Source organism: Rhinoraja longicauda, chromosome 25, assembly GCF_053455715.1.
Source record: "Rhinoraja longicauda isolate Sanriku21f chromosome 25, sRhiLon1.1, whole genome shotgun sequence".
Classification (NCBI taxonomy): Eukaryota; Metazoa; Chordata; class Chondrichthyes; order Rajiformes; family Arhynchobatidae; genus Rhinoraja; species Rhinoraja longicauda.
The window spans coordinates 34037761-34060409 of record NC_135977.1 but is presented as its reverse complement, the minus strand read 5'-3'; the positions used below and the strand labels follow the sequence as shown (position 1 = coordinate 34060409).

The 22649-nt window shown below is 44.6% G+C and overlaps 1 protein-coding gene across 1 annotated transcript in view; it reads left to right on the top strand.

Moving 5' to 3' along the window:
• kremen1 (kringle containing transmembrane protein 1) overlaps positions 1 to 21206 on the top strand; it is a 204352-nt gene extending 183146 nt beyond the window's left edge. Inside the window, exon 9 of the mRNA XM_078421279.1 lies at positions 18363 to 21206. Within this exon, the coding sequence (XP_078277405.1) occupies positions 18363 to 18519 (157 nt within the window). The 3' untranslated portion in view covers positions 18520 to 21206. The remainder of the gene's footprint in view (positions 1 to 18362) is intronic.
• The last annotated feature ends 1443 nt before the right edge of the window (positions 21207 to 22649 follow it).

Sequence of the window (22649 nt, the reverse complement as noted above, 5' to 3'; positions counted from 1 at the left end):
CGAGTGAGGCATCTACGATGGGAGAGGAGAACCCCTGTTCCCTAAAGAATGAGGACATCTCGGATGTTCTAGTATGGAACACCTCACCTTGGGCGCAGATGCGGCGTAGACGGAAGAATTGGGAGTAGGGGATAGATTCTTCGCAGAAAGCAGGGTGGGAAGAAGTGTGGTCGAGATAGTTGTGGGAGTCAGTGGGTTTGTTGAACGGGCCAATCTGACCACAAACTGGTTCAGCGGTGAATTTTATTTTTGAGGCAGGCTCTTGGCATTCCAGGCTGCTGGTGGAGATGGCCTACATAGAACATACAACAGGACAGCAGAGGAACGGGCCATTCGGCCCACAATGTTTGTGCTGAACAAGATGCCTAGCTGAATTGGTCTCATCTGCCATATTCACGTGATCCATATTCCTCTATTTCCTGCACTTCCATGTGGCTATCCAAAAGCCTCTTCAATGTCACTATTGTATCTGCCTCCACATCACCTCTGGCAACGAGTTCTAGGCCCCAACCACCTTTTGTGTAAACAATGTGCCCCACACATCTGCATTGAACTTTCCCCTCTCACTTTACAGCTTTCATACTGGACCTTTCCATCTTGGGAAAAAGGTTCTGGATGTCTACCCAGTCTTTGCCTCATAATTTTATATACTTTTATATACACCCCTCAATCTCTGATGCTCAAGAGAAAACAATCCAAGTCTATCCAGCCCCTCCTTGCAGCTGATACCTTCTAATCCAAGCAGCATTCTGGTAAAGTTCCGAACCCTGAGGCACACCACTAGTCACAGGCCTCCTGTCTGAACAACAACCTTCCACCATCACCCTCTGCTTCCTTCCATTAAGCCAATTTTCCATCCATTCAACCATCTCTCTTTGGATCCCATGCGATCTAACCTTCCAGAGCAGCCCACCATGTGGAACCTTGTCAAATGCCTTACTGAAGTCTCTATATACAACATGGACAGGTCTGCCCTCATCAACCTTGTTGGTCACATCTTTAAAGAACTCGTTCAGATTCATGAGATAGGCTCTCCCATGTACAAAACCATGATGACTATCCCTAATCAGCTCTTGCCCATCTAAGAGCATGCATCCTATCCCTCAGAATACTCTCCAGTAACTTTCCGACCACAGATGTTTGACTCTCTGGCCTACAGTTCCCACCATTTTTCCTGCATCCTTTCTTGAATAGAGGCACAACATTTGCAATCTTCCAGTCTTCCGATATCGCACCCGTATTTAATGATGACTCACAAATCTCAGCCAGGGCACCTGCAATTTCCTCTCAACCTTCACCCAGTGTCCTCAAATATATTTGATGAGGATCGGGAGATTTGTCTACTTCATGTTCAAGACATTCAGCACCTCATCATGTGTAATACTGACTGCCCTCAAGACACTTCCATCGACTGCCCCATGTTCCCCGTCCCTCTTGTCATTCTCCACAGTACAAACAGAGGAGAAAGACTCATTGAGGACCTTGTCCAGCTCCACACAGACTTAGTATCGTAAGGGGCTCTATTTTCTCGCTGGTTACCCTTTTTCACTTAATGTACTTAAAATCTCTTGGGGTTATCCCTAATATTATATGCCAGAGCTATCTCCTATCCCATTATGGCCTTCCTGATTTCCATTTTTAGCATGCTCCTCAGTTCCCAAAACTCCTCCAGGGATGCACTTCATCCCAGCTGCCTCTACCTGCCACATACCATATCTTTCATGTCATGGGGCGACCGGAACTGCATGTGATAAACCGCAAATCCTTTCATGTTATGTGGAAGAGAGTAGTCACTACATTTCCTAAAGATGAGTCACATAGAGTCATGGAGACGTACACCACGAGAGTAGGCTGTTTGTCCCACAGAGTCTATGCCGACCATCAACCACCCATTTACACTCATTCTACCAAATGCTCATCAACTCCTCCCAGATTTAATCATTAACAAAATGTGGAAGGAAATGAAGCAATCACAGGGAGAACATGCAAACTCAACGCAGACAGCAGCAGAGATCAGAGTTGAACCCAGGTGCACAGGCTCTACCATTACATCACCTCAACAATAGACAATAGGTGCAGGAGTAGGCCATTCGGCCCTTCGAGCCAGCACCGCCATTCAATGTGATCATGGCTGATTATTCTCAATCAGTAGCACTCAACAGTGGCACTCTGTCACCACGTGACCCAGGGTTAAGATCCCATCATTCTAATTCCCTCAGTAAAGATTGACAATATTACTGCTAGTAGAATCACTGCCTCACAGCATCAGTGACCCGGGTTTAATCCTGAAATCTGAAGAAGTCTCAACCCGAAACATCACCCATTCCTTCTCTCCAGAGATGCTGTCTGTCCCGCTGAGTTACTCCAGCATTTTGCATCTATCTTCGGCATCTGGAGTTCCTTCCTACACATTTAATCCTGAACTTATATTTTGTCTCTGTGCTTGCATGTTCTCCCTGCATGGTTTCCCGACACTCTGGTTTCCTCCCACATCCCAAAGACGTTAACATTTGTAGATTGATTGGCCTGAGTAAACAGTCTGTAAATTGGTGGTAAAATCTGGCAGTTGAGGGTTTGATGGAAATGAATAGGTTAAAGGAAAAATGAATTGAGGAACAGGATTGTTCTGTCAGCTGGTATAGAAATGATGTGGCTTAAAATCATGGAGTCATAGAGCTATACAGAAGGGACACAGGCCCTTCAGCACAACTTGTCCACATTGCCTAACACGTTATACTTGTCTGTACCTGGTCCATATTCCACCAATATTTCCTGCCCATGTACTTGTTCAGATGCCTTTTAAATATTGTAATTGTACCCATCTCTAGTACTCTTTACATGTACGCACAACCTACTGTGTGATAGTTGCTCCTCAGGTCCCTTTTAAATCTTTCCCCTCTCACCTTAAACCTGTGCCCTCTAGTTTTAGACTCCTGCACCCTGGGGAAGAGATTGTGGGTACTCACCCTGTCTATGCCCTTCATGATTTAATATACCCCCAGCCTCAGCCTCAGCCTCCTGCCCTCCAAGGAAAAGGTTTCTAACCTACCCAGCCTCAGCTATATCGTAAATCATGTTTGCACATAGTCCAGTTTAATGACATTCTTTCTATCATGGGGTTACCATAACTGTGCACAATACTCCAAATGTGGCCCTACCAACCTTTGCACAGCTAAAACATGACATCCCGGAAGCTGTACTCAGGGATAAACCATCCTTGCCAGCCATATCTTTCGTGTTATGGGGCGACCAGAACTGCATGTGATAAACATCAAATCCTTTCATGTTATGTGGAAGAGAGTAGTCACTACATTTCCTAAAGATGAGTCATATAGAGTCATGGAGACGTACACCACGAGAAAAGGCTGTTTGTCCCACAGAGTCAAAACTGATTGTTTACATCCATTTACACACATTCTAGCATATTCTTGGTGGTGAATCTGTGGAATTCTTTGCCACAGAAGGCTGTGGAAGCTAATTCAGTGGATATATTTAAGGCAGAGATAGATAGATTCTTGATTAGTACGGATGTCTGAGGTTATGGGGAGAAATCAGGAGAATGGGGTTTGGAGGGAGAGATAGATCAGCCATGATTGAATGGCGGAGTAGACTTGATGGGCTGATTGGCCTAATTCTACTATTCTTTATGACCTTATGATAACCGATGAGAGCAAGCTTTTTCATATTGTATGTTTTGTATGCCTCTGTGACTTCCTTGTAAGTGTTAAAGAAATATAGAATATGAATATTCCTCTGTTCATAGACCATGCAAACCAATATCTCACAAGCTACCCAAAATACTTGAGGTAATTATTGTGGCACATTCATTTTATTATTTATCATGAATAGACACAAAAGGCTGGAGTAACTCAGTGGGACAGGCAGCATATCTGGAGAGAAGGAATGGGTGACGTTTTGAGTCGAGACCCTTCTTCAGACTGAAGAAATAACAGGGCTCAACCCGAAACGTCACCCATTCCTTCTCTCCAGAGATGCTGCCTGTCCCGCTGAGTTACTCCAGCTTTTTGTGTCTATTGTGGTGGATCAGGCCAGGCCACTACACTATCTTTGGTTTAAACCAGCATCTGCAGTTCCTTCTACACAGTTTATTTATTGTAATGCTTTTGAGGCCTGCCTTTCCAGAGGGATATGATACAAGTCTGCCACTACAGATTACAGGATTTATAATTTAACTGCAAATAAAAAAGCCAACAGAAGTTAGCACATATGGGTTTGTGAAAACAGAATTCTTTACCCAAGTGTTGCTCGAGTTGGCTATGATGAGAAGATAAAATACTTCTGTGAACAAAATGCAAAATAAATCACAATGGCGAATTAGTCATAGGGTGGTCACGGTGGCGCAGCGGTAGAGTTGCTGCCTTACAGCGAATGCAGCGCCGGAGACCCGGGTTCCATCCTGACTACGGGTGCTGTCTGTACGGAGTTTGTACGTTCTCCCCGTGACCTGCGTGGGTTTTCTCTAATATCTTCAGTTTCCTCCCACACTCAAAAGACATACAGGTTTGTAGATGAATTGGCTTAGTAAATGTAAAATTTGTCACTGGTGTGTGTAGGATAGTGTTAATGTGCGAGGATCGCTGGTCGGCACGGACCCGGTGGGCCGAAGGGCCTGTTTCCGTGCTGTATCTCTAAACTAAACTAAAACTAAAACTAGTGGGATGTGTGGTTTCAACGTGTGGAAGAGTGAGAGAGCACACGGCAGTGAGAGAATGCTGTTGCCCGACATCCACTGCTGAAGCCCTTATTCACAAGTGAGAGAGCACACGGCAGTGAGAGAATGCTGTTGCCTGACATCCACTGCTGAAGCCCTTATTCACAAGTGAGTGTACTTACCTCAGTTACACAGCAGCAAAGTTCCCATCGTGTACACTGGGATAGTTGAAATTCCAGCCTGTCAAGAAAGAATCTTACCAAATAGGTGACCAGAACTTTGTTAATAATTGCAGGCAGGCACTGCTGAAGAGCAGGAGTTTTCACTTAAAGCAAATATGCATCCTTGGTGTCACTCTTGAGTGAACAGTAAACTCGGGTTTTACACAGTCCGCAGGTGCACTCATTTGGAAAGACAGATATCTCGCCTGGACATGTCACCAACAGATGGCTGACAGTGTAAGTGTTTTGCCTAATGACAGGGCAACATTTACATGACCAGCAGAAGACAGCTGAATGCAGGTGGAGCAGTCTTTAATAACAACATTTTATTCCCACTTGTGGGAACATTTTATTCCCACCTTTGACCTCGAAACGCCCATTTTCTTTGGATAAGCAGAGGAACATAGGTTATGGATTGGTTTATTCAGTCTTAAGAAGGGCCTCGACACGAAACGTCACCTATTCTTTTTTCCCAGAGATGCTGTCTGACCCGCTAAGTTACTCCAGCTTTTAGTGCCTATCCTTATGCATTGGCAATCTGCCTTTTGAATTTCTACCACAATTTCAATGAATTTTCCCCTCAACTATATCTCCCCACCTATGATCCATGTCATCCGTGTTAGATAGAGCTCTAGGGGCTTGTGGAATCAAGGGATATGGGGAGAAGGCAGGCACAGGGTACTGATTGGGGACGGTCAGCCATGATCACAATGAATGGCGGTGCTGGCTCGAAGGGCCGAATGGCCTCCTCCTGCACCTATTTTCTATGTTTCTATGTTTCTATAAAAGCATAAGAAAATAGGAGTAGGACAAACCGCAGCATGGTAGAGTTATGCCTTATAGCACAAGAGACCCGGGTTCGATCCTGACTACGGGTGCTGCCTGTTCGTTCTCCCTGTGACCACATGGGTTTTCTCCAGGTGCTCCAGTTTCTTCCCACACTCCAAAGACGTTTGTAGGTTAATTGGCTTCTGTAAATTGTGAATTTGTGTAGGATAGTGGGGGTTTACGGGGTGATCGCTGATCGGCACGGACTCATTGGGCCAAAGGCCTGTTTCTGCGCTGTATCTTAAAACACTAAACTCTGAAGCCTGTCTCACTGTTTCATATCATCATGGCTGATCTGCTCAGCCATCATCTCCTGTTCTGCCCCATTTCCCCATCACCCTCAATTACCTGACTTTTCAAAAAAATGTGTATTCCCTTTTCAAATACTGTCATTCATCTTGCCCCAACCACCCTCCACGAGAGAGAATTCCATAGACTTGGTGAGAGGTTCCTGTGCACCTCTGTTTTAAATGATTGTCCCCATGTCTTTTGATTCTATCCCCTTATTTGATATTCTCTCACTAGTGGAAGCATTTTGACACATACCTGGCAAAACAAAAGAGATGGAGAGGAATTCAGCGGGTCAGACAACTCCTGTGTAGGGAATGGGAAGACGGCGTGTCAGGTTGGGATCCTTCTACAGACAGATGCAGGTGGGGAGAGAGCTGAAAAAGACATGCGGAAGTAGGGCAAAGCCTGGTAGGGGATGGGTAGATGATACAAGTGAGGAGGAGGTGTTGGCAGATGAGTTTGCTCAGTGACAAAGGCTAGGGGTAAGAAGGAGACAGAAAGGTGTCGGGTAAGGAAATGAGTGATTTGTAATGCCAGAGGGAGGGGATGTGTGGAAGGGGATAAGTGGGAGGGGAAATGAGGGGGGGGGAAGGGAAATGTGGGAGTAGGGCATGAGGAGGGGAAAGGTGCAACAGGGTGGAGGGGCTGAGTAGCCTATTCCTGCCACCCATGTACCTTCTTCCATAATTCATGTTGTCATTTTGCTGGTTTCTCAAGATACAGCAGATACAGTTTCTTGTGTCTCTACTCCCCCTTGGGATATTTTAATAAGGTCACCTCTCAGTCTTTGGAACTTTATAAAATATAGATCTAATCTTTTGTCATATAACACGACAATGGCCATGATATCATGGCCAACCTTACCTAACAAGGATCTATCAGTTCACCTACAGATAGATAAGTACACACACAGATAAAAACGCACACACAGCCATGAAGTTGCTTGAAGCCACTCCTGAGGTGTGTTCTCTGTGGGTTCCTATCATGTACTAAAGTCCAGAGGAGAAACAAGAAGCTGCAACTGGTAGAATTGAGTGAAATTCAAAGTACTGGAGGATCTCAGCAGGTCAGGCAGCATCTGAGGAGAGAATGGGCAGGTGATGGATGTGAAGGATGTGAGAATGGGAAGGATGTGCTGGCTCTGGAGAGGGTCCAGAGGAGGTTTACAAGAATGATCCCAGGAATGAGCAGGTTAGCATATGATGAGCGTTCGGCAGCACTGGGCCTGTACTCGCTGGAGTTTAGAAGGTTGAGGGGAGACCTCATTGAAACTTACTGAATAGTGAAAGGCATAGATAGAGTGGATGTGGAGAGGATGTTTCCACTGGTGGGAGAGTCTAGGACCAGAGGTCACAGCCTCAGAATTAAATGGCGCTTTTTTAGAAAGGAGGTGAGGAGGAACTTCTTTATTCAGATGATGGTTAATCTGTGGAACCCATTGCCAGAGAGAGCTGTGGAAGCCAAGTTAGTGGATATTTTTAAGGCAGAGATAAACAAATTCTTAATTAGAATGGGCATCAAAGTTTATAGGGAGAAGGCAGGAAAATGAGATTTGGTTCGATGGGCCGAATGACCTCATTCTACTCCTAATACTTGTAGACGTGTTTGAAGGACCAGGAACTGTTCCCCCACATTTGATCATCCACACATCCCCAATCCATTTCTCCACCTTATCACCTGACAACACTGCCACCTGACCTCTACACCTCTATGGGCGCCCACAGGCCACTATTGCATGTGTGAGTCCAGACATTGAGTGATGGTAGACCTGAGGGCTCCTCTTCCAACCTTGCATATTAGATGTATTTCAAGCTGCTTGTTTCTAATCTTGACTAACTTGCCTCTTCAAAATCGAAGCCATTCTTCATGCCCTGAAGTTTTATAACTTGAAGGGATATCGTTTATGTTTTCCCTCTGCACATCATAAAGACTTTAAACACAAGCCCATTCACTTTGCACAGAATGAAATTTCAGAGAAGTGCCGTTATTGTTGCTCTGTGGGTGCATTGCTTATAGTGTAAGAAATACACTCTCATTTAGTCAGGTTCACATCTTAAAATGCAAAGATGTTACATTAATAACATTTTCTCAGACGTTCATCTTCAGACCAAAATTCACCGCAGTTATTCAGTGGATTGTGTTTTTGAGTAAAGCTCAGTACACTAATGTGATCAACAGTTTGTGTCGTATAGAACACTTGCTCTGGTGATGCACTTCTGAGAACATTTTATTGTCTAATGTCTTTGCATTAATGTGACGCCTTTGCACGAATAATAAAATATCCGAAGCTATGCTTGAACTGGGGATGAGGTTGTCACCAAGGATAACACTGGCGCCAATTTTAAATGCAAAAATAATTCAACCCACATACATCAAAAGGCTTCCATTGGCAACGTGGTCCAAGCTCGTCACAATGTGTAGAAAGGAACTGCTTTAAACCAAAGGTAGACATAAAAAGCTGGAGTAACTCAGCGGGACAGGCAGCATCGCTGGAGAGCAGGAATGGGTGATGTTCCGGGTCGAGCCCCTTCCTCAGACTGGAGAAGTGTCTCGACCCGAAATGTCACCCTTTCCTTCTCTCCAGCGATGCTGCCTGTCCCATTGAGTTACTCCAGCTTTTTGTGTCTACCTTCATGCTAGTCACAATCTTTACAATGGTGAACCAGTTATAGAGGCAAATCTATCTTTCACAAATATATGGCATAGGAGGAGAATGGGATGAGTGAAACAATAAAGAGACATGGATTCTTCCAGATAATTGCTGGGATGATTTCCTTAGCCCTAGGATGTACACCTTTACGCAGTTATGACCCAATGGAATGGAACACTTTATTTCCTCCGTTTTTCCGCACAGTTCAACAATCACATTTCTGCATAAGACATTGTTGTCACTCGAGAGTTGCCCCACTTTGCTGCTCACGTGAGCTGCTTTATATGAACTGAAGGTGCAAAATAATGACATTTAATCAGAAACCCTCAGCAGGTCAGGCAGTATCTGTGGAAAGGGAAATAAAATCAACGTTTCAGTTCAATGTTCTTTCATCTGATCCAGATAACGAATGTTAAACGTAGACTTTCATTTAAAATTATTGTTTATAGTAATCGTTTAATAATGTTTATTTCAATTTGTTGTAAATGGGTGGCACAGGAAACTTTAAAACACACACACAGCTATTAAGTCATTTGAAGCCACCCCTGAGGTGTGGTCTCTGTAGGTTCCGATCATGTACTAAAGTCCAGAGAAGAAACAAGAAGCTGCAGATCGTGGAAATGTTAAGTGCTGGAGGATCTCAGCAGGTCAGGCAGCATCTGGGGAGAGAAAGGGCAGGCGACATTGCAGGTCCACTTCCAGAAGAAGCAGTGAATGTACACCAGACACAAGAAGTTTAAAGACCAGGTGCATCTTCTCTATTCAAGGTTGCTGATGGAATGCCTCTCTAAAACTTCATCCAAAGATTGTCAGCCAGAGAGCAGTTACTCACATGACACAAATACTTAAGGAAGTAGATACAAGGAACTCCAGATGCTGGTTTAAAAAAAAAAGACACAAACAGTTGGAGTAACTCAGCCGGAGAATATGGATAGGTGATGTTTCGGGTCAGGACCCTTCTTCAGCCAAACTTTATTTGCGGAGAGAAAGCGGGAAGAGAGGTGGGGTGTGACAATGAAAGCTGGAGGAGAGGTGGGGGTGGGACAATGAAAGCTGGAGGAGAGGTGGGGGTGTGACAATGAAAGCTGGAAGAGAGGTGGGGGTGGGACAATGAAAGCTGGAGGAGAGGTGGGGGTGGGACAAAGCCTGGCAAGATGAGGGGGGGTCCTTAATTAGCACATGACACAGCCCAGAGATGAAAAGACAAAAAATGTGAGATAAGAAGATACGGATAGAAGAGGCCTGAAATGTGAGACCAGAGGGTGGAATAGTGGTGGACAGGATCAGGAGGAAGGTGAAAAATGTTCCCTTCTCCTTCCACCTATATCTCTTTATCTCACACTTTTTGTCTTTTATCTCTGGACTTTGTATAACCTTCTACCATTGAAAAACCCTCTTCACGTGTATCCACCTATCACGTTAGTTCAGTTTAATTTAGAGATTCAACCTTGCAACAGTCCCTTTGACCCACAGAGTCCACACCAACCAGCAATCGCCCATACCCACTGCGCCACTGTGCCACCCTGCTGCACCACTGTGCCACCCTGCTGCACCACTGTGCCACCCTGCTGCACCACTGTGCCACCCTGCTGCACCACTGTGCCACCCTGCTGCACCACTGTGCCACCCTGCTGTGCCACTGTGCCACCCTGCTGCACCACTGTGCCACCCTGCTGCACCACAGTGCCACCCTGCTGCACCACTGTGCCACCCTGCTGCACCACTGTGCCACCCTGCTGCACCACTGTGCCACCCTGCTGCACCACTGTGCCACTGCTGCACCACTGTGCCACCCTGCTGCACCACTGTGCCACCCTGCTGCACCACTGTGCCACCCTGCTGCATCACCGTGCTGCCCTGCTGCCCCAAATGCCACCCTGCTGCACCACTGTGCCACCCTGCTGCACCACTGTGCCACCCTGCTGCACCACTGTGCCACCCTGCTGCACCACCGTGCCACCCTGCTGCACCACTGTGCCACCCTGCTGCACCATCGTGCTGACCTTTGCCACTTGCCAGGCTTTGCCCACCTCCCAACTCTTCTGAAGAAGGGTCCCAATTCGAAATGTTGCCGATCAATGTTCTCGAGATGCCACAGCCCGCTGAGTAGTCCAGAATTTGATGCCTTTACTTAAAGAAGTAACTGCCTAACACCAATAATTCTTATTCACAACCAAAACTGCATTTACTACAATAATATTCAACGTGTAAGCCCGGTCGGTCGGTGTGTGTTGCTGTAAATCGTCCATGTTAATCAGTTGATTCGACATTCCCTCCATAGGCTCTGCCTGTGAATTTGTACGCCAATTACAATGAATTTTCACTTTAACTATATCTCCCCAGCTATGATCCGTATCATAAAAGCTGAAGAAACCAGGAGTAGGACAACGGCAGCCTGGTTAGGAATGAACCAGTGTGACATTGCAGAGAATGGGAAGGTGGCAGGAAAGCAAAGGGAATGTCTGAAGAGACCCAGAGAGACCCTCATATCATATCATATATATACAGCCGGAAACAGGCCTTTTCGGCCCACCAAGTCCGCGCCGCCCAGCGATCCCCGCACACCAACACTATCCTACACCCACTAGGGACAATTTTTACATTTACCCAGCCAATTAACCTACATACCTGTACGTCTTTGGAGTGTGGGAGGAAACCGAAGATCTCGGAGAAAACCCACGCAGGTCACGGGAGAACGTACAAACTCCTTACAGTGCAGCACCCGTAGTCAGGATCGAACCTGAGTCTCCGGCGCTGCATTCGCTGTAAAGCAGCAACTCTACCGCTGCGCTACCGTGCTACCCTGGTGCAAGGTTCTTCCCCCACCTGGCTCTGATGCAATGTGGTTCCCCCACCTGGCCCTGTGGCAATGTGGTTCCCCCACCTGGCCCTGTGGCAATGTGGTTCCCCCACCTGGTCCTGTGGCAATGTGGTTCCCCCACCTCGCCCTGGTGCAATGTGGTTAGCCCAGTTGAGGAGGGGTGGTGATGCCTTGTTAATTGCAGCTGATCTATCTGTATTGCAAGATGAGCAAAATAGTGAGGGAAAGAAATGCTAGAAATCTGTGCTGTAGAATACCAAAACTGCCGAAAATATGAAATAAGAAAGAATGTTCGGGTGGTGCAGTGGTGTACGGTAGATCTACTGCCTGTCTTATACGGAGTTTGTATGTTCTCCCCTTGACCTGCATGGGTTTTCTCCGAGATCTTTGGTTTCCTCCTACATTCCTAAGACATACAGCTTGTAGGTTAATTGGCTTGGTATAAATGTAAAATTGTTCCTCGTGTGTGTAGGATAATGTTAATGTGTGGGGATCACTGGTTGGCGAGGACTCGGTGGGCCGAAGGGCCTGTTTCTGCGCAGCATCTCTCAACTAAGCAAAGCTACAAATATCCAACAGTTCTGGACGTTTCTCGGGCAGCAGAAGTAAAGGGATAGTGGTACTGGCTGATGATCTTTCACCTGTATTTGATGAAGGGATAAATGTTCACCAGGACTTTATAGCCTTTACCCTAGTGCTACGTTTCTGTGGCACCACAGGATGTTTTTACATTGACCTCACAAAGGAGAACACCTCATCCACTGTCTGGGCAATGCAAATTCCCCTCAGTTTAGTTTAGTTCAGTTTAGAGATACAGCGCAGAAACAGGCCCTTCGGCCCACTGGGTCCGCGCCGACCAGCGATCAGTCGCTGCATCAGGCTGAAATGTAGTGCTGACCCCTCTGGAGGTAACCTGGAGAAGGAGACACATTATTCACTTGCTACCAAACCAGTCATTCTGCAGTGTCACCCAGACCACCCTCACCAAAACCATGCCACACACTACCACCTCACGCACATAGAACATAGAAACGTACAGCACAGAAACAGGGTCTTCAGCCCACAGTCTAAGCTGAACATGATGCCAAGCTAATGACATCTGCCTGCACCTCCATTCCCTCACATCCATGTGCCCATCCAATGTATCTGTATCTGCCTCCACCCTCCCCTGCCCCTCTTCCCATGGCAGTTACAGGCACTGACCACCCTTTGTAGATAGTTGACCCTGCATCTCACATCTCCACCACACTTTGCCTCTTTCATATGGAGTGCAGCCTGCCAAGAACAAAATATGCTTGTGTAAAATTAAAACAAAAACAGCCCATTTAAAAAGGAAATGGTTCATACGTTTGTTAATCCTGGGATGTTTGTCGGAATGACTGGGATAGTATTCCTCACGGAGACTCCCAGAAAATCCCAGAGTGCTGACAGTCCTGATTCTCCCCAATTTCTGACAAGACCATTCAACCAGTTTGCAAATACCCCTAGACAATAACTTACGCCTTTAAGACCCTGAGTGAATTTGGATTTCTGATTTAGAACTTTCTTGGTGTTAAGAGGGACTCCTGCTGTTTTATAAGCACATCAAATCATTAGTAGATATTTAGTGCAATGTGTACAGTGGCATGACCAGAAACTTGGCTGAAACAAATTTCATTGAAAATGTTGATTTGACAAAAGCTAATATAATGGAGAAAAATAACCACAATCTCGCAAATCTGTAAAAGAATATTGGTCTCAAGACTTAGGCATGGATTCCATTTGAAAATGAGATTAAAGGAACAGCAAACCGCGGTGAATACTTGGAATGTAAATTAATTACTCCAAGATATGTTCCATGTGTTCAGTCTTTATTTATCTCATCCACTTGTTTTGAAAATAACAGAATGCAGAAGGCGCCTGTCCCCTTTGTAGTAAGTTCAAGAGAATAATATTTGGTAATGTCAGCCAAGTGGATCCAAGCCAATGAAGTCCATGACACAAGAGAAACACAAGAGAAACAGAGCCTATGTTTTCTTTTTTTTTGAGTTAAAGAGAGAAAGCTACGAATGGACCATTATAGATTCCCAGCTCTGGCTCGTTTTTGGCTTTGGATCAGGTAGCAAGGCATTCGAGTCTCCAGAGGCTTGGCCACTCCAGGACGTGAATCAGGATTGTTGATTTGCTGTAGCACTGACAGAGTGCTGCACTGTCATCCTATGGGTGCAACAGGAAGCCACCAAGCTGCTTAGAAAGTAGACAATCCTACAGCACCATGTTGGAGAGACTAGCGAGCTCTGACTGCATGAATAATCGGAATATCTGGGCAATAATATATCACTGCCTCTGAGATCTTGCTGTGCACACAAACTGACTCCTCCAATGGCCACACTTCATACTTCAGAGGGTAATTGGCTGCAATGTTATGGCATTGTGCATTGTGTTATGGCATTGTGCAAGGCATAGCATATGCCTTTCTCTGCCATGAAGCAAACTAAAACTCAATACTCCGAAGGAATTGCAATTTTTTTATTCCAGGCACTTCACACCTTGTTTACTGATGCCAACATTTGTGCTGGAAAACAAAGCATTTTCCACCAGAGATGGGAGATGAATATAGATAGAGACTACTTAATTCTGTACATGAGAAGAGGAGACAGCTTCGAGAGGACTTATTCACAAAATGCTGGAGTAACTCAGCAGGTCAGGCAGCATCTCGGGACTGAAGGAATGGGTGACGTTTCGGGTCGAGACCCTTCTTGTTAGTTTGCATTTGTTTTACTTGTGGCATGTTGAACTACTAAGTAGTTATCCTTGCAAGTGGTGGAATGTTGGGAAAGACATCAGTTGCTCAGTGAAATGAGGCAAGTTGCAACAGCACAGTGCAATTGAAGATGCAGGTACTGCCGCAAGGAGAGTTTGATCATTTTTTATTTGCAATTTTGACATCTTTAACTGCAATTGGCAAACTTTCTGTCTTATGCAAATTAAATGTAAACTTGTATGTTCAGTGCGAAGACCAGAGCTCAACTTGGCCTTTGGTGGTTCCACTGTTTCCATGGCAATACCTCTCCTTTAGTTTCCTCTTTGTGGATTATTAAACGACGGAGCTGTCAGCTTATAATTATACCTGATAATGGGGTTGAATGCCTCTGGAGTTCCTTCAGTTCCTTTCTGTTTGCAAATGCCTTCAAACCAGCCATTGATTGCGGCAACCACAGATGAGCCTCTGGCATTTGAACAGATATAATCATCAAAGAACGCAGTGGCCTCAACAAACCATTGATCCTTTTAAAGTTTAGAATCAGAAAAGCCGGCTTTCCAAGTTTGTGGTTCAATGTGTTTCAGAGAGATTTTCAGTTATGGGGCCTAAGGCCCAGTTCTGATGAGTGCTGAGTGATGTTAATGTTCAAGCTGCTTTGATTATTATCCCAGGTGTGAAGCAAGCCACAAAAAATAATGCCAATAAATGCAACTTGTACATGGCGTCTCGCAATAGGTGGAAAATTAACTCTTGAATGGATCAGGGTTAGGTTTGATTCATTGTGTCTGATATTTCAGGCCTAGTAGTTCAATAGGCCAGAGTTCATGCACACCCAAGGCTTCTGAGGTCAAGTCCAAATGCTGCTTGTGTAGCATAGACAGCTACAGAAAGAAGTAGGTGGTTTCCTCACCATGAGGCCCCTGTGCACCAGTAGGGCCATGTGGGACACAGTGTAGTCCAGAACAAGATCCACGCACACATCCGCGTAGCTTTGACAGCACACTCAGCCACTCTGGGTAGCCATCCAAAACTTCAAACATTCAAAAATACATTAAAGATTTGTTAAAACATCACCACTTTAAAACATTCTGTAAATGATTGTGTGTTATGTATTAAATACCTCACTACCATCTCCTGTCACCTCCATTGACTGCACTTGCTGCACTGGGATCCAAACATAGGTTGTCCATGTCATACCCGGGATAAGTGACGGGAAACCACTGTGACTTCCTGCTCCCTCGTGGGTTTCCGTAATATGTAGCGAGTGCTTCCATGAGCAATCCTGCACCAGAGAGCAGCTTGGCAAACAGTGGCAAACAGGTTCAAGAATTCTTGTCTCAGTCCGCCTAGGCCTACAGGATTTCCCGGTTGCCAAACACTTTAACTCCCCCTCCCATTCCACACACTGACCTTACTGTCCTGGGCCTCCTCCACTGTCAGAATGAGACCCAACGCAAATTGGAGGAACAGCTCCTCATATTTCACTTGGGGAGCTTACCACGCAGCGGTATGAATATTGATTTCTCTGACTTCAAATAACCCTTGCTTTCCCTCTTTCTCCATCCTTCCCCCACCCAAATGCTCTGACGAGTTTCAATATCCTTCTGATGAATTTTACTGATACTATACTAATCGTTTGCTTCGTCACCTTCCCCTCAGCTAATAATGAACTATCCTACATTTTGTTGATCATCAACTGCTTGATCTGTCTCTCTTTCCCCAGACTCTCAGTGTGAAGAAGGGTCTCAACCCAAAACGTCACCCATTCCTTCTCTTTAGAGATGCTGCCTGTCCCGCTGCGTTACTCCAGCATTTTGTGTCTATCTTCAAAATAGGCATATCTTGAGGAGATTTTGCAGTGGAGCAGATAAAAAAGTGCGGGAAAGAACTGCAGATGCTGGTTAACACCAAAGATAGACACTAAATGCTGGAGTAATGCAGCGGGGCTATTCTAACACCCAGTGAGTTGATGTTTCCTGTAATATCTGCCATCACCATTCTCCCACCCAATAACACGCAACAAAATTAGCTTATGTGGCTTCTCTCGTGCAATGTAAAGTTCCACAATTTTAACAGTTATATTATCTAAGATAAATTGGCACCATACCATAGAGGACCCAAAGATTGAGGACAGAGATTTAGAGAGAAGTTACAGAGGGGGAGAGTATCTTAAGAATTATTTCTTTGCGTGACTGTGAGTGGACATCCTGAAGTTTCTTAGTGAATTATCAGCAGTTCACTGACATTTCCTGCACAATCTGGGCCATCATTTAACTAGTTATTGAAGTGGTGTTTCTTGTTCAGACACAACTCATTGAAGCACTCTTGCTACTCTTTGACACATTGAGTTTGCATGATGCGGAATCGCCCTGGTGAGTTTGGTTCAGTAGAGCATGTCAAGGGACTATCTGAGCATTCTGATACTCAGTTCTTGGCCTTATATGCCAACTGTGATTGAGTTGCAAATGATCATCTATGGAAGATATTGAAAAATTAGGTGGTGATTTGGAGGAAAATACAGTTCTTGTTGGATCTCTTCATCTGATGTTCACTGGGATTGTTTGATGATTTACCCAGTTCAAAAACAAAAGACATTTAACAAAGTGACAATAACATGAATTATGTGTTCTTCATGAGGGCAACACAGTTAGTGGAGTTTCCGTCTCACAAATCTAGCAATCTGGGCTTGACTCTGACCTTGGGTGCTGTAGGTAAGGAATTTGGACCTTCTCCCAATGATCATGTTGATTTTTTTTGGGCCCTCCAATTTCTTCCAATATTCTAAGATATGTGGGTTGGCTGGTTCATTGACAAATGTAAGCTGCCCTTTATATGCAGGTGCGTGGCGAAACCTGTAACAAGGGTTTGTGTAATTTGGGGACATTGGTTTTGGAGGGAGGGGAAACATTAAGAAGTGGGATGGTTCTGTGAGAGGCCATTGATTCAAAAGGTCAAATGGCCTGCATTTATGTTGTATATGTGCACAGAGAGATTTGCTCAAAGGGCATGGCACAACTCACCATTATAGCAATTGCGGTAAGGACCCAAACAGTCTTTCCAGGTGAGACAGAGGTTCACCTGCACCTCCTCCAACCTCATCTATTGTATCTGCTGCTCTAGATGTCAACTTCTTTACATCGGCGAAACCAGACGCAGGCTCGGCGATCGTTTCGCTCAAAACCTTCGCTCAGTCCGCCTTAACCAACCTGATCTCCCGGTGGCTGAGCACTTCAACTCCTCCTCCCACTCCCAGTCTGGCCTTTCTGCCATGGGCCTCCTCCAGTGCCATAGTGAGGCCCACCGAAAATTGGAGGAACAGCACCTCATTTTTCGCTTGGGCAGCTTGCAGCCCAGCAGTATGGACATTGACCTCCAACTTTAGATAGTTCCTCTGTCCCTCTCATTCCCCCCCTCCCCCTTCCCATTCTCCCTCTAACTTCCTGTCTCCACCTATATCCTTCCTTTGTCCTGCCCCCCTGACATCAGTCTGAAGAAGGGTCTCGACCCGAAACGTCACCCATTCCTTCTCTCCTGAGATGCTGCCTGACCTGCTGAGTTACTCCAGCATTTTGTGAATAAATACCTTCGATTTGTACCAGCATCTGCAGTTATTTTCTTACATTACAGCAATTGCTGTCATTCTTTATATTAAGGCACTGCGAATGTATGAAGCTATTCCCAAATGCCTAGATAAAGGAATGAACACCCGGGATGATACATGCATTCTAAAGAGAGTGGTACCATGGCAAAGTCCCTTATTCCTCCGCCTTAATTAATGGCAGACTTGTAATTTAGTTTAGTTTAGTTTAGTGATGCAACTTGGAAATAGCGCTTTACTCCACCCGTACACAAGTGCACAATAGGGACAATTTACAGAAGCCAATTAACCTACAAACCTGCAGGTCTTTGCAGTGTGGGAGGAAACCGGAGCACCCGGAGCAAACCCACTCTGTCACTGGAAGAACGTACAAACTCCATACAGGCAGAACTGAACCCAGGTCTCTGGTCACTGCAACTCTACCACCACTACAAAGTGATGACTACATAACATTGTTAAAAATGAATGTAATGAGATGCTTAAAAATGAATATAAATGCAGATTAATAAATAAAATGTAATTTATTTTTTTCCTTCAGGTCGCGTCGAATTCCTGCACAAAACAGTTCAGAGAACTGCACCCAGCAATCCCCTCCTGAACCCTGGGTCATTACCTACAAACCTTCAACTATTCTGTTTTTTAAGAAAAAACTGAAGGATCAGCATGGAGATCGAAGTCCACTGGTAGGTGACTAAACTACTGCAGCCACAGAGACCAAGCACCGCAAGATCTATCGGCACTCGTCCTCGATATGAAAGCTCCTTTAAATTATCTTTCAGTTGCAACATACAGCACTTTGATACCTCAGTGTGAAGGTGACTTTAAGATCACTGTATTGAGCACTTCACAATGGACGCAGGCATTCTAGCATGTCATTCGAGACACCATCAGACCAGTTGGAAAGAGTCTGCAAAGCACATGTCCAATAAAAATCCACGAGATTGGCAACTTTAGTACAAGGATGTTCTTACAGTTCAACAAGCTGCCAATCAGTACAGCATCAGCCATTATTGCCCGAAACTCTACTGGGCTCCAAAAATGGAGAATAACTTCATGTGACTCTTAGAATCCTAGAACCTGGTAGAAATGAGTATCACGCCAATTTTCCAGTAAGGCCACTTGTGCAGATGAATTCTCCGTCAAATCGATGTGAGGAGTGTTCAGCCCTTCCAACCATGCTTGGCTGCTCTGTTTACTGCTCAACTCTACGGGTGATTTCTTAAAAGTTGCAGCAGATTAAAATGCTTTCACACCAAACCTGCTCTTAAATTCCCGAATTAACCTACAATCAAGTTGTGTGGAAAGACAGTAAGTTTTCTGACTGAGGGCAAACCATAGTAAAAGCCGGAGAAATTGGCCATCCCATTTTAGCCTGCGAAGCCTTTTTATGTATCATGGGACTGAGTTGATGAGTAGAGATCACAGGAAGGATCCAGGAATGCATTTTACTCTGTCAATCCACAACAGCAATTCACGGAAAATAAAGAACCTTAGGGAAGGGCTTTGTACAAAAAATAGTTTGCTGGTTTACGAAAGATGGCAGTTTACGAAAGATTGGCTGTGAGCTGATAATGGATCAGTTTTGTTGGGAGTCCCACCATACCACCAAGCTGAAAGCCTGCACAGGTCTCTCCTGCCTTTTCACAAAACCTTAAATCCAAAATATGATGTGCTGTGTATATGCATAATTCTATTTGTATTTATTTAGATTACCTCTGCTCTCCACCAACTCCTCATCTTTCATCTTTGCCCAGTGTGCCTGGCGCCCAGTTCACTTGTGCGTGAATGGACCCGCTCAGGGCACTGGGTTGACTTCCCCTTGGTACATATCCAAAGCATCTATCGGTTGTTTACCACCTGTTCCATTCATTCGCTCACTACTGGATGAAATTGGGAACTCCTTCTATGAATATTTATGGAAAATCTGCACCTTTACCTCCATGTCAAAGCACTTGTGTAACCAAACCACTGAGACAGAAAAGGACTTAGCATTGAGTTTTGTTGATTGAAAACATTAGTAAATTAGGCAGTTGATCTATTGCTCAGGGAGGCGTGAATAGACCATAATCCTAAAAGGATCTGTACAATCGGCAGTTCTTGGATAGCCCAGACAGAAGATAGAGGTTCCCACATCTAAACCCCTCCAGAAGCTCATATCACAAGAAAGTAACCTTTCTTTCTTCTGATTATGAAGACAGGTCCATCATACTCAATTGCACTTGTTTCATGCTTGTCAAGGGAATCATAGGGTCCATATTGCAGGCCAGCAACTGACTAACTTAACTGGGGGTTCCAAGGTTCAGATACATTTATACCCCTAATGACATCTTGAATAGAACTCGGTGGGAGCTTGGTGAAAGTCAGGGTGTGTACATGTGTTTGTTGGTGAAGATCACTGCTCACTGTGGAGAAGGGGGGGGGGTTGTCAGTACAACACACCACACCAGAATAGCACCTGAACAGAGAACAGAATTGTGTCTCCTCACATCTGAGGTAAATGAGAGTATTTGGAGCTCATGACCAGTCATGCATGAAATTACAGCCTGCTACACCTTACAGACAGACCAAAGCTAATGAACCTCAGGCTAAATAACTCAGATATCTGCTACAAACAGTGAGCCTTTTCAACACATCAAAGGCCTAAGCAAATGTTGCTCATTGCTAAAAGTCTCTCTCTTTTGTTGTATATATATTGTGACAGGATTAAGAAAAATATTGTTTTTACCCTGAAGTTACATTAATCATAATACAATGAAATTGGGCAATGATGTAATCAATGATTTTATGAGAAAGGTCTGAACATATTTGCAGGCCGTGGCTTTGAGCCATTGTCTAATCTGATTCCATGAGGGATGAGAATTCAGCATGTGCCAGAGCTGAGCACAAAGTGCCAGAATCTTCTGCTGTCACCTTGTGGCTTTGCAGACGTTTATTTAGGAGCCCTGATGCAGCAAGATGAAACACAGTGGGGAAATGAAACAATATCTGCCTCGAATGCTCAATGTGAATTATATTCAACAAAAGGTGTGAAAAGCATATCAACAATGTAAACAAGAACAGTGCATCCTTGATAACCCAATGCACAGGCGTGTCTGTCACTGTGTAAGACCACACAAATTGTTGGTCCAAAACAAGGAGGTATATAAAATGTATGTCACTGTATGTCAATACAGATTGCTAGTCCAAAATGAGAAGTGATATTTAATGTTCAGGAAACCCCCCCCCCCCCACTAAAAGAGGCTAGTCGTTGTAAAAATCAACAGGGTGAAAGTGCGGAGCCACTCAGAAACATGGTTTGGATCATTTGACATTCCTTTATTATCTGCTTCCTGTAAGTGACTTTTCATTTCCAAGTTGAATAATATCTAGCAATAAATGGGAATGCTCATCGTGTCGGCTTTAGTTTTGCTCTTTGGAGGGATGTGCTTTCTCTGGCCAAGCTGTAGTGCAAGTACAAGACGCACCCCCATTATCAAAAATGCTTCCTGAATACTCTTTTAGAGGGTCATGTGAACAATATAAGGTGTCCCATATTGCAACACGGGTCTTAGAGTGCTGTTGCCGGTTCCCGTTTGAAGTTACACATCAATAAGACATTTTAATGGTTGTATTTCTGGAAGGGTGTTTAATTATTTTTAGTAGTTAAGTGGGTTTATGAATTTTCAAGCTTCTTATAATGAATGAGTTTGCAGACAAGACATGTTCTTATATGCAGTGCTTGCTCTTTCTTTTGCCAAAGCAGGCTTTAATTAAGGTAATTGAGCAGGGATAATGAAAGTAGAACAAGGTCTTATCTCTTACCTTGGGTGAGTTGTCTGTTTTCGTCACATTAATGTAGGGAAGTAGTGGATTTGTTGGAGCAGATTCATTATTTTTATCAAGAACATGGTGACCATTTCCTATTCATTGCATTGCGGTTAGGACTCGTGATTGGTCATTTCATTTTTTATTTGAGATGCATTTCCTACATTGCCTGTTCGTCAAGTTGTCTCCTTCTCGGTAAGTTGTCATTGCCTGTGTAAAACCAGACCTCCACTTTAGCTGTCATTCTGTGAACATTGTGGCATTGATGTGGTCAAGTGGACTAAATTCCAACTAAATGATATATCCTGTTGTCAGGATGCATCCCAGATTGAAGTTTGATTAACTGGCTGCAGAATATTCTGGACAATCACATGGCATTTCTAACCTAAAGGCACCACTGGGGTGTTGAGCTCCTAACCTGTCCATTTTTAAGCCAAGGGATTATAAGTCAAGCCACAGCACCACAAGTGATCATTGACTGCTTTATATCAAATCAATGCGGGTTGCAATTTCTCCAATACGCACATGCATCGGCTTGTTACTGGTCTGACACTTGGGCAACGACACGGCACTCTTCCATGAGATTTGAAACCTTCACACTTGTAAGAACCTTGGAGGGATTTGTCTGGCACAGTGACATAGCGAGCAGGCCCACTGCCTGCAAACTCCAGTAACCTGTGCTCAATCCTGACCTCTGGTGCTGCCGGCTTGTAGTTTGTTTGTTCTCCCTGTGACCAAGTGGGTTTCTCCTGGGCACTCTGATTTCCTCCCACATCCCAAAGGTGTGTAGGTTGGTGGGTTAATTGGCCAGTGTAAATCGCTCCTGCGGATGGTGGTGATAGGATCTAGGATGGAGAGGAGATATTGAGGGGTATGTGGGAGAATAGTTGCAGGGTAAATTAGTGGGTGGAATGGGAATGCTCTGTAACCTGGCACAGAGTCGATGGCTGAATGTTCCCTGCCTATGTCATGAAAAAATATGAATATTAAATTAAATAGAAATGTTCTGCAGTTATACAGA